This window comes from Amblyomma maculatum, chromosome 1 (genome assembly GCF_055883805.1).
Source record: "Amblyomma maculatum isolate TAMU_Amacu chromosome 1, ASM5588380v1, whole genome shotgun sequence".
Taxonomy (NCBI): domain Eukaryota; kingdom Metazoa; phylum Arthropoda; class Arachnida; order Ixodida; family Ixodidae; genus Amblyomma; species Amblyomma maculatum.
In genome coordinates this window covers 400,115,104-400,131,140 of record NC_139344.1, presented here as the reverse complement: position 1 = coordinate 400,131,140, position 16,037 = coordinate 400,115,104, and the positions used below count along the sequence as shown (strand labels likewise).

The 16,037-nt window shown below is 44.0% G+C and overlaps 1 protein-coding gene across 1 annotated transcript; it reads right to left on the bottom strand.

Annotated features, from left to right (window-relative positions):
* Positions 1 to 3,942: 3,942 nt before the first annotated feature.
* On the bottom strand, positions 3,943 to 15,327 carry LOC146208682 (palmitoyltransferase ZDHHC2-like). Its single transcript, XM_084579092.1, has 4 exons — positions 15,121 to 15,327; positions 10,093 to 10,319; positions 7,165 to 7,525; positions 3,943 to 4,449 (listed from the first exon to the last, which is right to left on the bottom strand). Exons 1-4 carry the CDS (start codon positions 15,325 to 15,327, stop codon positions 3,943 to 3,945), a joined length of 1,302 nt encoding a protein of 433 aa, XP_084435218.1.
* Between the last annotated feature and the right edge of the window lie 710 nt (positions 15,328 to 16,037).

Sequence of the window (16,037 nt, the reverse complement as noted above, 5' to 3'; positions counted from 1 at the left end):
AGAAATACTTTAATAGACCTGTTCATTACAAATTTACCTACCCACGAGGTTTCCGCAGGCGTATGCGCTGCAACCATAAGTGACCACCTACCCATCTACATGTTCACAAAATTACCATTAGCACATTCTGATACAGAAGCTGAAGACCGGTGCAAAAGCAAAACATCAATGAACGAACGTTAAACAATTTTCGGAGGAAAATAATGGAGACAAGCTGGGATAACGTTTATGAACTGAACTCTGTAATTGACGCGTATAACGAGTTTCTCAATCTCTTCACATCTGCATATTCTCAATCTTTTCCTTTGACTCTAATTCAAAAAGCTAAAAACTCTCGCAAGCCTTGGATCACGAAAGAATGCATTAACATGATAAAAAAGAAAGACAAACTATTTAAGCATTTCCTAACCACACGTGATCCAAATGACTGGAACATGTTTAGGAAGCATAGAAACAGAACAAATTCTTTCCTAAGAAATCAAAAGCGTAACTATTTATATAATGTTTTTGAACTCGGCTGCAACAAAAAACCTGAAGTAATGTGGAACAAAATAAAAATCTTATTAAATTGTTTCCCTGCCAACAGGAACCTCACTGAAATGACAGTGAACAACGAAATACTGCGTAATAAAGATTTAGCCGAAGCATTTAACAACATTTTTGTAATTTGGTATCAGGTTCTGATAATCCTGAAACACAAAGCCATGTGAGTAGAAATTCAAACACACTTTGTTTGGAACCAACGAGCGAAAGCGAAATCTACACAGTGCTTATATCGCTCAGAAACAGCCATGTTACCGACATTGACTATATTCAAATAATTCCTGTTAAATATGTTCTTGACCTAATTTTACCACAGCTTACACATATATACAATCTCGCCCTCTCAACTGGTATCTTTCCGGACAGAATGCAAATATCCAAAGTTGTAGCAGTATTTACATCAGGTGACAAAAATTTATTTTCTAATTACCGCCCTATTTCGATTTTGCCGGTATTCTCAAAAGGCTTAGAAAAGGTAATACACTTGAGAATAACAAATTTTGCAAATAAGCATGATCTTATCAGTGCATCTCAATTTGGATTTCGTAAAGGCAGGTCGACAGATCTTGCTCTTTTAACGCAAAAAGAAATAATCCTGAAAGCATTTGAAGACAAGAAAATTGCAGCGGGCCTTTACATTGATTTTTCTAAAGCATTCGATAGTCTCAGTCACCTAACACTATTAAGGAAGTTAGAATTATATGGCATGCGGGGAATTCCATTAGCATTAATGACATGATACTTGCAAAATCGTTAGCAATGTGTAGCAATAGGTAAATATTTATCGAACTATAAAGCAGTTATGACAGGAGTACCTCAAGGAAGCATCCTGGGACCTTTACTATTTAATTTTTATATCAATGATATAACGAGCATCGCCTCGGTTGCAAAGTTTGTCATATATGCCGATGACGCCACCTTGTTGTTTTGTAGTCACAGTTACGATTGCCTAGAAAATGACATAAACAAAACTCTCAGCGATTTATATTTATGGAGCACATCAAATTCCCTGCAACTAAACAGCAAAAAAACTAAGGCAGTAATTTTCACCCTAAGACAGTTTACAACGACAAAGGGTATAAACCTATCTATTGGTCCTTCAACAATAGATGTGGTTGATACAATTAAAACACTTGGTGTGTATTTCCATAAACATATGTTCTGGGATGTCCATGTTAATAACGTGATTTCTCGAAGTTCAAGGATCGTGGGTATACTAGCTAAATTCAAATATTTTTTACCGCCTGCTGTTAAACTTCAGTTGTTTAATTCGTTATTTATGTCCAATGTAAATTACTGTTTTCTTGTTTGGGGTAACACTACAATCACAAATTTAAACCAAATTTTCATTCTACAAAAAAAAGACGTTCGACTCATTGCAGGTGCAGAACCAAATACACACACCAAAAGCCTTTTCACGGAGTTTAAAATACTTCCCATACATAATCTTTACTCTTTCACCTTGGCCAGAAGGTACAAGCAAGGTCTACATAACAATGAGGCCTTTCTCACATCCATTGCAAATTTGAGTTTAAGGGAGGGTATGTCTACATCCCGGTCACCAGAAATTTGGAAAGTTCCTTTTTTACGCAGAACCTTTAGCCGCCAAATGTTGTAATTTTCACTTCCATCGTTACTTATCTCCACATTCACAATATCATGGTAGAAAATGTTAGTATTTCAACGTTGAAGACTTTCTTTGCATCATAATAGAGATGGTACCTTCGTAAAGAATTATATAATGAGGACTATTTCTTTATATTTTTTTTTGTCCATACTGTATATATGTATTGTGTTCATTACACTGATTGAGCAATTTTTGAACATACAAATGAAGCTTTTTTATTTTATTATGTTTGCTTCAGTTTATGCAATATCATTGCACATTTATTTTTTTCTATAAAAGGTTGTCCTACAGATTATGCACTGCTTATCTAAACATTTGCGACCGCTGTATGCTGTATTGTACGACCGCTGTATGCCTTCTACACAGGGGCTTGAACCTCGTCAAGTGAAGTGTTTTTCACTTTTGTTCGAGCTCCTGCCGCTTTGACGGAAATAAACTGAATTGAATTGAATATTTGTTATTTTCCAATAGGTTGAATAGTGCATCTGATCAATCAAAATTGATATCAAGAAAATACCGAAAGCAAGCATGCCTTTATGCAAGGAAGATCGCTCCGTCCATAACAACATCGGATATTTGATTCAATGAATGCTTTGGTTTATTTCCGCTCCGGTTTATTTCACCTGCTCTAAAAAGCGCCTGTAAGTGCGTCTCCTTGTCACATTTGCCAGTTTTCACATTCCGTCGGCCTGGGTGTAGATCATGAGGGGTGTCGTGTACGAGCATTGTGTCTAGCAAGTTGTGCCGGCGAGGGTTTTGTTGAGAGTCTAATATGACGTCGCGTCCAAGTTACATGGTTTATTAATACATGTGGAAAATGTGTTAGTGTTAAAAACTCCAGAGAACAAGTAGAAACAATATGCAGTTTTAGCCGAAAGGTCTAATATGCTCATTTTGTGGCAGAAAAGAATTGGTCCAAGCATGCCCACTAATGAGAAAATTATGAGTCGGATCAATACTCCTGTTCCTCATTCCTTCTAGTGAAAACCGGAGCTCGGGAAGATTTGACGTCGCATGGTGGTGGATTATGACGATTTATTTTGTTTTGGAAAACAGCGGTTACAACATCAATCTGTCTCTATTCAAGGACTATGTTCTGCTGAAACTCCACAAAACGGTAGCTAAAAGTTTTTTAGTCTCAGCCAGGTTGTTTGCATCTGTTTGGTATGCCTCGCTACAGGATATCACGTAGGGCGTCACTCGGTGCAACCATTGAGAAAGCACAGACGAAATAACGTTTCTACGTTATATCACACATTCGAACTATTACGGAAATGTGCACCTACAGCGAGAAATTGGAGAAAATTGAGCGCGTTAAACAAGCTTTCTTGCTGCGAAGGCCAACATTCTGCAGACGCAGCTTCAATGCCCAAAAGTCACCGCAATAAAATTAAATATATCTTCAACTGGGGATTTTTCCAGCTTACTGTATTGTCTGGAAGCCTCTCCAGCACTTTGCTAATGGCACGTGAAACGTCAAACAAGCTATAGCCAAAACTAAGACACCAGCGACATGCACAGCTTTCTGCGATATATAATATATAAGCTTAATCCCTTTTGTAACTGCAGAATCAAGTGGCAAGTGAATCTTCCACTGTGCCCAATGTTCCTGTGTCCTATGTTCGAAAATGTCCTAAGAAAGTACACGTTGGGAAGTTTTTACGGAGGTTAACTACTGTAAACTATTAAACTTTTCACATTATTTACTTGTAACAATAATTGTCACCTATCACAGAGTGGAACATGTGCCTTCCATGAGTTCATGGCTTTTGTCATGAATCGTAGATGCAACCGGAGCTGGCTGAGGGGTGGTATGCTCTAATATACCAAGGCGTCTTTACCCTCGTGTTCACATGCTCAGTCTCCACTTTGGAATGCACGAGAGGCCTTAGCTTAGCATTTGCCGCCGGCCGCAGTAAAGACCGGGCAAAGCGGGCGGCTGGTGATCGCATGTTTGCTGCCTTCCCGAGCTCAACTTCAGAAAACTTCAATCCTTCCGCAGACTCTGATGCGATCGAAGGTTGTGCGCTCTCAGAATCCTGAATCTTTGCGGGGTCAGCCCAGTGGGCTGTAAGGTCAGCGATCGCGGCATCTGCGGCGGACAAAATGACTGGTACGTTTTCCCCAAGACGGCCAGGTGCCTCTTGTCGGCCAAGTGGCCCTTGCTCTTGGACGGCGATGGAGCCTGGATCCGGGTGCAGTCTTGTTGGAAAGTGCACGCCATCGCCCAGGCTCGTGAAAACAGGAAATGGCCAGAGGTAAAACCTGGTACCGAACACCTGCGCAAGGCCAACCGTAAATAAAAGTCGTGGACGTAACGGTTCATGACTGGTAACACCACTGCAATGCTAAGACATTCGAAAATTTTTGGCCCTTGTTAATACGCGGTAATGACGTGTCGTGACACCTGACAGGATACTTAATTCATATTTCTCAACATCTATGTTCCATCTCCATATTCCTAGCGACGCTATCAACGCTTACAGGAGTGCAGAGGTCATGATTTGAGCGCTGCGGAACGTAGCGCCACCATGAAAGGTGCATAGGGGCATAAAGGCGAGCATGCGTTAAAGTGCGCGCTTGACAAGTACTATTCAAAATGAAGTCTTAGCGAGAACTCTTGTTACGTACTATATTTCCGAAGTTAGTGGGCTCACCTCTGGGCCATATATAATGAACGAGGCTCAGCATTGAAAAAGAGCTGGCCCCTCGCCCCTTCAGCTTAACTGATTTGGTAGTTGAAACAGACTTTTCAGCACGTTCACTGGCCATAAATAAAGTATCAGGTGTCTTTTTCTCTTCTCTTGCCGATAGCAACGTTCATAAGCAATTTCTTCAGTTTTCTGGTTTCGAGAAACGGTTCTGCCATTCCTAGAACAGATGTAAAACGTCTATTGGGAAAACCTACTTCTGCTTTGATAATGAGGTGGCCACACTAATCTAAAATTATCAGTGCGTTTCTGTATCCATAACTAGAATGCGGATAATAGAGGAAGGATAGCGTCATGCAAATGTCTATTCTAAACCTGTCCAACCCTTTGTTCAGTGTTATGTGCACCGTCTGTATTTTTACACGGCGTCTAAATGCGTCGTCAGAAAACGTCAAGCTGATGAGTAGGCGTGAAAGAACCTATCATAGCGCTTTTCCAGGATTGACTTGGGATCTTGAGGTAACAGCGCGGAACGTAGACGGGAGCACAAGATTAGAAGACAACACAACGAGCGCTGACTTTCCACAACGTTTATATTGGAAACCTCACAACTTCTTATACTCTTACGCCACACATCACGTACAAGTGACTTCCACGTCTCAGCATAGTTATAATAAAACAAAATACACGTGCCGCATAACCTTCTCTTGCACACAGCGTGGTACACTCACTTGTTAACGCACACGGAAAAGATCGCACATTTAGCAGCTTGATTTTTTTGTCTTAGCAGCCAGACTGCGGAAACGATGTGTAGGTTAACCGTCCCTACTGCTAACACAAAAAGAAATCGAGCTGCTAAATGTGCAATCTTTTCCGTGAGTGCACCACGCTGTGTGCAACAGGTTATACGGCAAGTGTATTGTTTATTTTATTATAACTATGCTGAGATGTGCAAGTAACTTGTACGTGATGTGTTGCTTAAGGGTATAAGAAGTTGTGGGTTTTCCAAAATAAACGTTGTTGAAAGTCAGCGCTCGTTGTGTCGTCTTCTAATCATGTGCTCCCGTCCAAGTTCCGCGCTGTTACCTCAAGATGCATAACCAACAAGCCCAAGCTGCTTTTCTAGCAGACTTGGAATGCATAGCTTTTATAGTCTGCAAGAAACTTTTGACACTTGCGTATGCAATTCCACGAAGACTGAGAAAGTTACGGCTTCTTTTATTTCTTTATATCTAGCTATTGCTATTATCATAAGCACGGAAGAAGCACTGTTTTTCCCCCATTTAAAAGAAAAAAAAACTAAAACAGTTAATGTTGCAAACATCTGCTGAATTGTGGCAGCTCAAAACAATTTTTCAAGTTTCATTCTCTGTAGGTACTGCTACGACGGCTCAATAAGCAGCTAAGTATGCCCGCTGTTGAGGCATCAAGACATGAATCCGAGAGCAACGTTTTCATTTTCTCAGAGGTAGACCGTAACACATGTCCGCTTGCTATGCAATCTAGTGCGTGCTGAACATTGTACAAACTCAATATAAGTTACCCTGAAACAACCTTTGATCCTGTGTCTTCACTTCCGTCAGGAGTAAAAAAAAAAAAAAAAAAAAAGACCTCAGTGGCCCAATGCTTAACGGCTTAATGCATTATTCTGAGACAGCTATAATATTGCGGCACTCCCTTGAACTGTAGTCCGTAAATGCGTTGTCAAGCCCACCTACCGCCGAGATCAACTTCTGCTACTGTCGATAACGCACTTCACAGTCATACGTATTATTTGGCGGTCGGCTATATTTATTATGCACTTACGCAGATCATTGTCTCGGTGTCGATGCGAGCAAGGCAGGCTATTGTCAGCGGTAAGAATGACATCCGTGCTGCTGAGCTTTGCAGTGAGTAACCATCTCTTCTTCGCGCTGTTAATATCTACCTTAGCAATTGATTCAGCCGGTACGAGGTGTACTGCTGTCTGTTCCTGACGTCAAGTAAGCTTCTGCCCGTTTCAGACATCCTGTTCTTCATCTATAACTTCCCTTGCGACCAAGCACACCATACCACACGCTGACATTTTTGTGCTTTCGCGGTTGCTAAGCCCTCCTGGTTCTTACGGTCCAGATGTTTACCCTCTAGGTGGTTACCTTCCATATGTGTACCCTGGTAACCAGCTGCTCTGCCAGCCAGCCTTTAGACTCTGCTCGGCCAGATCCTTTATTAGAAGCTCACACTGCAAAAACCAAAGTGGCATGCCCATGAACCGAATAATAATTGAGCCGGTGTCACAATTTCCTTACAATAACAGTAGTCTAATTCTGCAACTGCTGTCTGTCGTACTGCATTAGAGATCACCTGAGTGAAGTTCCTGAGAGGGCCTAGGTCAAAGGAGTCCCCGTGGTCGACGAAGGCACAAGCGCGCAATCCCTCGAGCGTGGTCTCGTTGTTGTAAACGAGGCGTACGTGGACACTAAAGAAGCCGCCCAAGATCAGAGTGAGAGTCCCGCCCACCGCCGCCAGGAGGACGATGTGCACGAGGCTACTAATGGCGAGCTGCAGAGGGTTAGCGGCGTCCCACGCGTACGACGAGGTGGTGACGAAGGTGAACGCCGCCAACAGCGCCGCGTAGAGCAGCGTGAGCAGGAAGAACTTGTAGCTGCTAAAGCACACACAGTTGTTGAGCCAAGGGCAGTGGTGGTCCATTTTGAGGATGCACCTGAGCACCAAAGGTCATTGCAGGAATCGCTAAAGCTGAATATTTCGTAATAGTAAAAAATAATCGGAACGTTTACAATGCGGAAAAGCAAACACGCTTCTATTTTTTCTAGGAAACAATTTGCGGACCATGAAGGAACATGAGGAAGGAAGGGATGCGTTTGCGCTAGTGAGCTGTTTTTTTTTTCTAAAATATCGTACCAACTCGGCCATCGGTCTACGCTATTACATCTTGTTTGTAAAAAACATTCAAGGAAAGCTGATAGATAAACAAAGTTGGGCCATTGTCAATCACTTGGCAAGATCAGACTATGAAAGTCTGTTTTGCGTCGGCATAAAATTCTCTGAAAGAGTCAAATCTCCTCATCTCATAAATGAAAACAGAGAGGCCCCCGGAGGGTGAAAATATCACTAAAGTCTCGATCACTTGCCACTTTCTTTACGGGCAGGAACAACATACACAGTACACTATATTGCATAGTTTGGCAGACGGGAATTGTAGTTTCTGCTAAATGATTATCTGCCATTTGGCGGCAATACACAGTAAGATTTTCATGAATGTACGAAGTAATGGCTCAAGGCTAGAGTAAAGTTAAACAATCCGAGTTCTTCATTTGACACTTGCTTTCGTCAGCAGTTTCTTTTATATAGGCCGTCTGCCGAGTTTACTTTTAGTTTTGAACATTGGTTGTGGCAAACGCCAGCCCAAAGAAATGGTGCAAGCCAGCATTTCAAAATTAAAATGTGTTATCAGTTGTCTCTTTGTCTGCTTCCACGAAGTTGTGGCCTTCATTGTTAATTTGCTAACCATCTTCATGGCATCTGCTTTTTTTATTCCATTATTATTGCAATTCATAGCGGTTATCATGGGTCATTTATTTATTTTTTACTTTTTATGCTGAGGGACTACTTTTGTTTTGAAGATATGTGGAGTTTACCTATGTATCTTGTCTATTACATACTATTTTTCCCACTGCAGCCTTTCGATTCGGAGCATTTTCTTGTATTGTGTTCCGGAAAACATCTTGGCCTTGCAGCATGATACTAAAATAATAATTGAGCACATATTACTGTGTGTCTTTTCCTTCAATGCACGCTAAAACGCGATAAGAACGAGAATTAGGAAAGGCACCAAGGATTGTAAAACAAAGATAAACACGTTGTGAGAAAACAGAAAAGCATTAGAGAATGAAAACACAACAATCGCTTAAAAAGTTCAATAAATATTATAGGATGTCAAGACGACTGATGTGACAATTCTACCGCAGCAGTTCAGTTAACCATTGATTTCCATATTGACGTTTTTTTTTTTACTCGACGAAGGTTCCTATACGATGCTTCATGTGCGCGGAAGGATGCCATCGAAAGGGGAAGCTGATGAGGCAGATTGATGGTAGGTGGCGTAGCCTAACAGATGAGATTTTGGAGTGTGAATGTGTCCAAATGAAAGATGAGGAGGTGAATCTACGTTTGAGGTTGAGTTTGTTCCTAGCTATAGGTGGGTTTTGCCTTGATATGTGTACATCCCTCCAAGGGTGAAGCATAATTTTCCATGGCTGCAGACAGACACAATAGTTTCGCTTTTGGCAGTGTAAGTGTTTTTAAGCGAAAATATCGAAAAAAAAATCAGGACGAAAACACGACTAGCACAAAATTTAAACTTGGAACAGGAAACAAAAGGCTGTCTAACATCACACAGTGCATCGAAATTGAATGTTTTTTTTTATGTCATTTCAGAACGATGCGGGCTCGTATACCGAAGCGGTATACATCTGCACGGCGCTCTGGATGACCAAATGTTCTGAAATCCTATTGGGCACAATTCTATGACGTGTTTACAAAGCTCTTTATGAAATGTTTTAACCTATCATGGAGATAAGGCTGGTTTGGTTTGTAGGGTTTAACATTCCAAAGCGACTCGGGCTATGAGAGATGCCGTAGTATAGGGGTACAGAAATTTCAAGCATCTGGGGTTTCTAAAAGTGCACCGACACTGATACACACACTGGCGCCTTGGTTTTCACCTCCATCAAAAAGCGGCAGCTCCGGCTTGGGATTTGCACTAAGAAATTGATGTCTTTCGCACGAATGACCACTTAGGTTTCGGTATGACAAATAATTTCGTTTTCCGACACATTTAATTCTGAGGGTGGCAAATTTGTTCAAAGTAAACATTATATTGAGTAAAGAGTTTAATCCAGCACCATCAAGGGCGCGCTTGAAGCCGGCGTCACATTCGCACATGGGCTCTGACGTGCAAGTGCCTGCGTGCTCCTATACTGCACCGATCGAAGGCCATGTAGACGGCGATATCCAAAGCAGAACCCAGGATACTGCCAGTTAATTACATAGGAAGGTCGGTCCCTCTCTTAACTAAATCTCCTTAATTAGCGGTATACAATTCTCATGTCTTGGCGTTGTCATGTATTTGAATTACCGTCGAGACCCCAGATTTAGTGAATTTAAATCACTCCCACGTCTCCAGTCTCTACATCGACAGACTGACGTCACGTTTCTACTCGCGGAGCCTTTCTATGATGCCTCGTTACTAACTCAAGGCGTAGCTACCTCTTGCAGCAGGAGCAGTGGTGGCATCGGTCCGGCTTCACGAGGCCGCACTGGTCGCAGTAGCGCACGCCTCCGTCTTTGGCCCGCGTCAGGATGCCCCGTGTGGCGCCCAGCGACTCCAGAAGCTCCCTACGCTGCTCGGACGTGTTGGAGTGCGCAATCTGGCGACGGGTGAAGTAGCTCACGTAGTAGCAGGCCGGTACAGGCGGAATGGGAGCAGTGATTGCCTGCAACGATGCCGATTGCAATGCTGCTCGTTACCTAGCTTTTAATGAGAGATTGCATTTAATGGCTGCGTTTTAACTAACTTTGCCCGCAGGGGTGTCCACATTCGTTCACATTACGATCAAAGTTACCTACTTGTGGGCCGTAGGTAACGGAAAATAACTGAATGAAATACATGCGGAAAACCACCTAATCCCAGCTACTGCAAAAGCCCAATCGACTATACTATTACAGCTTGGAGATATTCACAACTATTTGCCTGTCATTTCTCTGCACGTCATATTGTTAAGACCTCAGGAGCACCTTGAGGGTCACGGGCGTCGACAGCAGTTCCTTGAATTCAGGGCAGTGTAGCAACCGAGACGGCGGTGACTCTTCCATCAAGCACTCAGCTCGGACGAGTGTGAGAAACTTTGTCGTCGGTTCAAGACTGCTTGCGGGCTCCGAGGCGTACACGGGTCATTACCCTCCCACTGGAAAAAGGAAAACTCGATGCGTGGAGCACTAGTCTAGCATGGGTGGTAGCAAGTTAAGGCAGAGGTAAAGAGTGAGAGGCCCGCCCTTGCGTAATGAGGCTTCAGGCGTACTACATGAATAATCTCAGAGTGCGATCATGAGCGCAATGGTCCTTGTCCGTCGGGAATCAACTCATAGTTTATTTAGGTTACCAATGCGGCGCACGAATTGGTATGCGCTGAAGCAGTATATCGTCGCAGGAGCTTTTCGCTCCGTTCTCATTGGCCGACGGGAGTCCAGACCCAGACGAGGTAGCCGACGACGTATTCTACGTGGCGACAACGAAATTTGTAGCGCTCGGCGTCAGAACGCTGCTTGTTGGTTACGCGCACGCGGGCAAGTTGTCTGACCTCCTCTTCACGCTGCATGAGCGGGGTTACGTCACAGACGTCACTGTCCACGTGAGGTAGCATAGCATTGAGCATCGCGTTGACGTCGCGACCGTAGACGAGGGAGAAAGGTGTCATGGTGGTGGCTTCTTGGACGGCGGTGTTATAAGCGAAGGTCCTATTGTTTATTCTCCGCGTCCACATATGTGGAGTGCATATCGGCAAGACGCTTACTTAGGTGCTCGGTAAACTGTTTGTCTCAGGGTGATAAGCTGGAGCGCCACGTTGACTGTTGCAACTATAGTGCATGATCTGTTGCATGACAAGTGAGATGAACGGTGCCCACGATTGGTGATAAGACTTTTAGGGACACCATGGACAATTTGTAGCCTGAAAAATTGTGACGCGTCAACGGATGTGCGCCTACGGAGGACGGCTGTTTCGGCATAATTCGTGAGGTACTCAGTTGCTACAATAATAAACTTGTTACCTCATATCGAAATAGGAAACAGCCCCAGCATGTCCATACCGATCACGTGAAACGGTTTCTATGGCACCAAGATTGGCTTCAACAAACCGGCTTGTTGCAGAGAAGGCAATTTAGGGCCCTGGCAGTCACGACAAGAGCGCAAGCAGCGTGCCATGTGCGACGAAAGACAAGACCAGTAATGCTGTTTTTGAATTCGGGATAAGATACGGGCGATTCCTAGATGGCCTGTGGCTGGCTTGCTTGTCGTGGCAACCATAAGGATTTCGTCGGAAAGACCTCACAGACAACGATGAGATAAGGAGTCTTGCTCGCGTGCTAAAGTTCTTGCAGAGAACGCCATTCCGGATGCAGAGGGTGGACGCGGATTGCAGAAAGGAGCGAGTCATATCAGTTTTCTGCTAAGGGTATTTGAAGACAGCCGCAGGTGATGGATCGCTGCGCTGGCGGTGTGCCGAACTGCGCGGCGAAAGATAGTTCAGGAGCATGTCGTCGTCTACAAGGCCACTGGACGAGGCTCAACAGTGCGCGGGACGAGCAGTCGACATCCGAATGTTTTCGTTCGGAGTGGTAACTAATATCAAACTCTTGCAGTCGTAGTCTCCATCTCGCCAGGCGGGTAGAAGGGCTCTTCAAGCTTTTTAACCAACACCGGGCATGGTGGTCACTGACTACCTTGAAGAGCCGGCCAGAGAGGTACAGGCGAAACTTGGTATTCGCCCACATAATAGCAAGACCTTCCTTTTCGGTGGCAGAGAACTTCATTTCTGCAGTTCAGAGACGACTGGCGTAGGCAACTACGCTACGCGTGTCTCGTGTCTGAACAAGGAGAGATCTTAAACCCACGTTATAAGCGTCGATGTGTATTTCGGTGTCTTTGCTGTCGTCGAAATGGGCAAAAACAGGCGGTGACTGTAGTTTGTGCTGGAGGTGAGGAAAAGCATCAGCTTGTGGAGCCTCCCACGTGAAAGGTACGTCGTTTTTCGTTAAACGGGTCAGCTGCTTGGTGATGTGCAAAACGTGTTTGACGAAGTGCCGAAATAAGCGCATAAACCAAGAAATCGCAGATCCTCAGGTTCCGAAATATTGCGATAGCCAATGCTTTTTGTGATCAACCTTAACGCCTTCGTGGCTTACGTGGCTCAGGAATGTTAGTTCTGTCTAAGCGAAATGACAATTTTCCGCTTTCAGTATCAACCGAGAGGTCCTAATAACGCTTAAGATGGCCTCAAGGCGACGCAGTATTCGAAAAGATCGAAGCGAAAACGACGACATTGCCGAGATAGATGAGACACGTCTACCGCTTGAAGTCTGCTAGCACAGTGTCCATAAGTCGCTGAAACGTTGCCGAAGCAGAGCTGTCACGAAATCGGCACACATTGATTAAGGCAGCGCGGCGTGAAGGAAGACCGCGCACCGTCTGCGTTGAACGTTCCACAACATTGCAGAAACGGCCTTCCCCGCGCGAGGAGAGTTCGGGGTTTTGTATGCACCAGCTTCACCGTACTTCTCATCGCTCGGCCATGATGGTGACTCATCAGGACGGAAGATGCGAGTCGTCTCGAGAAGGTGCGGCTGCGCCTAACCAATGTCGGCACGCGGTTCGGTGGGAGGAAATGGGAACGATTCAACAAGTGAAGTCAATTGTATGTGCGCGCCAGCCTTGGCGCTTCTTAATAGACAGACGTGCCACGCCCAATTTATTGAGGCCATGTCGCTGGTGTGAGCCAGCCAGTGTTTGAGCTACTAGTGCGGAAAGTTCACAAATGCTACTGCTCGACTCACGGGGTTCACCCGCTGCTATCAAGCCCATAGATCTGCGAAGGAGCAGCGTACGTCTTACATGGCGGCCACATCGTTACTCCCTAGGCGTCAGTCTGTAACAGTGCCCGGTTAACAATTTGGTGTTTGTTTTTTTCGAATCTCTCGTCTATTGTTCAGTGTTGTAAAGCATTTGTGTTACCGAATGCACCCTTGAGTTTCATGCTTAGCGTTGCCTTCTGTGAACCTCTCGTTAGTGCATTTTAATTCTTAGTGTGAATTGCTCTCTCTGGTCTCTTGCTGTGTATAAAGTTGTTTTTTGTTACTTTTTACTCTGACCCTTACTCTGACTTGAGCCGCCGAAAGCTGGGCACCAAATGGCCACCCCCTTGTATCACTATAAGGTAGCTGAATTCCGGCTGAGCTTGCCAAGCAAGTATCCCCGTTCAGGTATCCCCGTTCACTTTAAAGGTGTCTGAGAAAGTATTGTGTTGACTTAGGGTTCACAAAGCCATGTTCCAAAGCGGCAGCAGCAATGAGGAAGGCCGCAGCAAAGTACTCCGGAAGCTTCAACCACCTGGGGTTTCTTAACATGTATTGATATTGCATAAAACACACACACACAAAAAAAACAGAATGAGGAAAACCTTATAAAGGCAATAGAAAATATAGAAAGAGCAGCATAAATGCTCTGGTAGAACACATTGACAAATTGAGCTCTGATAAACGTCGTGGTCTCATGCGGCATAATAAAAATTCACACATTCTGAACACCCTGAAGTCACGTTGTACACCTATGACATGTGCCTGTGGTAAAGAAAAACGTCCACAAGAGCTTGCTATATTTTCGTTACGAATTGTTATCAGAGGACATAATTACTGACCCAGGCCTCTTTCATAGAGGTTATAGTTCGCTGTCGATGGTTGTTATAACGAGTCGTTTTCGAGGACATTGACTGCTCTCACCTTTAGAATACACCGCTGCGTGAGTCGACATCGGAGTCTTATAGGGACCTGTAATTTTTTCCAGTAAAATCACAGCAACGCAGGAGTATGTTATGGAATCTATTGAAATCATGGACACATCTGACCTGCAGTACCAGCTGTTGGACTAATATGTTATTTCTAATACACGTGACATTTCTTTTTAACTTTTAAATTTTGATCCCATGGAGGCGTTAATAAATGCAAACCATTTTTGGTACCTATAGACAAAAGTTAGTATCTGTTAGGACAGCAACAGTAGCCATTTGGTTCAGCACAGACCACTGCCCACTACTTTTGAAACCATGATCTTAGATAAGGTAGCCTACTCAAATTTGAAATCGTGAAGATACGGTGCATCTGACATTCCGCATGGTGATTTATTTATTTTTCATACCTCCAAAGTCCCTGGCCTCAAATGTCTCTAGAGAACTTTTTCAAAACAAAAACAGTCCGCATCATGCACCAATTAGCCCCCTAGAGCGCATTATTAAGTTACTCTACATAACTATTAATATTCAGCTATAAAAAAACTTTCATAGCCTTTCGATCAGGCCAGCTTCTGAGAAAACTAGGTTTATTGACTACACATGGTAGCACAAATAAACTGAATATTTAAACTCTCACCCACCGTATAGTATTAATCTTTGTTCATGGTCAATATTCGCACGTCCTTGTCAAATCCGCGCCTTGCTGATAACTTCCGTCTCCTCCCAAAATACTCACCCGCAGGAAGGACCACACCGCCAAGAGCAGGAGCAGCAGGAACAGCGACGCCAGCAAGAACCGCTCCTCGTCGTCTTTAACCAGGGCTGGGCAGAAGACGTGCACGTAGGCATAGTACGCCCAGCAAAACGTCGCCAGGACTCCGATGGCGGGAAGCCAGTCGGTCGCCGAATCTCGGTGAACCAGAAGGCTGGTAACCGCTCGCATCTAAGCAGTTCTTCTCTTCTTCCACTAGCATCTCAGGTTCCACGCGCACAGGCCAGTTTTTCGTCAACGCATTTTGTAAGGATTAACTGTTCGTCTAATTACATGCGTCGCTGGAGATTATATTGCGCCATGAGAATGCAATATTTCACCGCCAAACTGACAACAGGCTATTGACGATTTTCTATTGGTTTGGAATGGCCAGTGCCATTTAGAAAAAAAAGACTGGAAACTTCACTATTTGACTTTTGGTAAACTACCATATTTTATACTCCACAACTTCACTTAAAGTAGACATAAAGATGCTCTGCATAAGTGTGGGAGCGGAATAAAAGTGTACGCTGAAATTCGACGGCCTCTTTCTCGGTGTCATTGATATTTTCCAGTGAAACATGAAATGCTGGAGGCGTGATATGGCCAGCTTCGCCTACTTCATAGGCTTCTATAAGCAGGGTGCACGACCTAACAGAAACCCTTAAAGGCTTAGCTGAGGTGTCGCTCATATGCATTTAGTACAATAGAGGTAAGAGCATAATACGTGGAAACTCGGGCGACAGCGTCGGCGTTACGGGCAAAAAATCACAAACATGGAGCCGACTGATGGCCGTGTACACAGCGAGCAGTGATTATTTTAGGCTTTGTACTATTTAACGAGGCCACACGACATCATAAACTGCTAGACGCTGACAACACGCGTTGTTCAATTGAAGTAG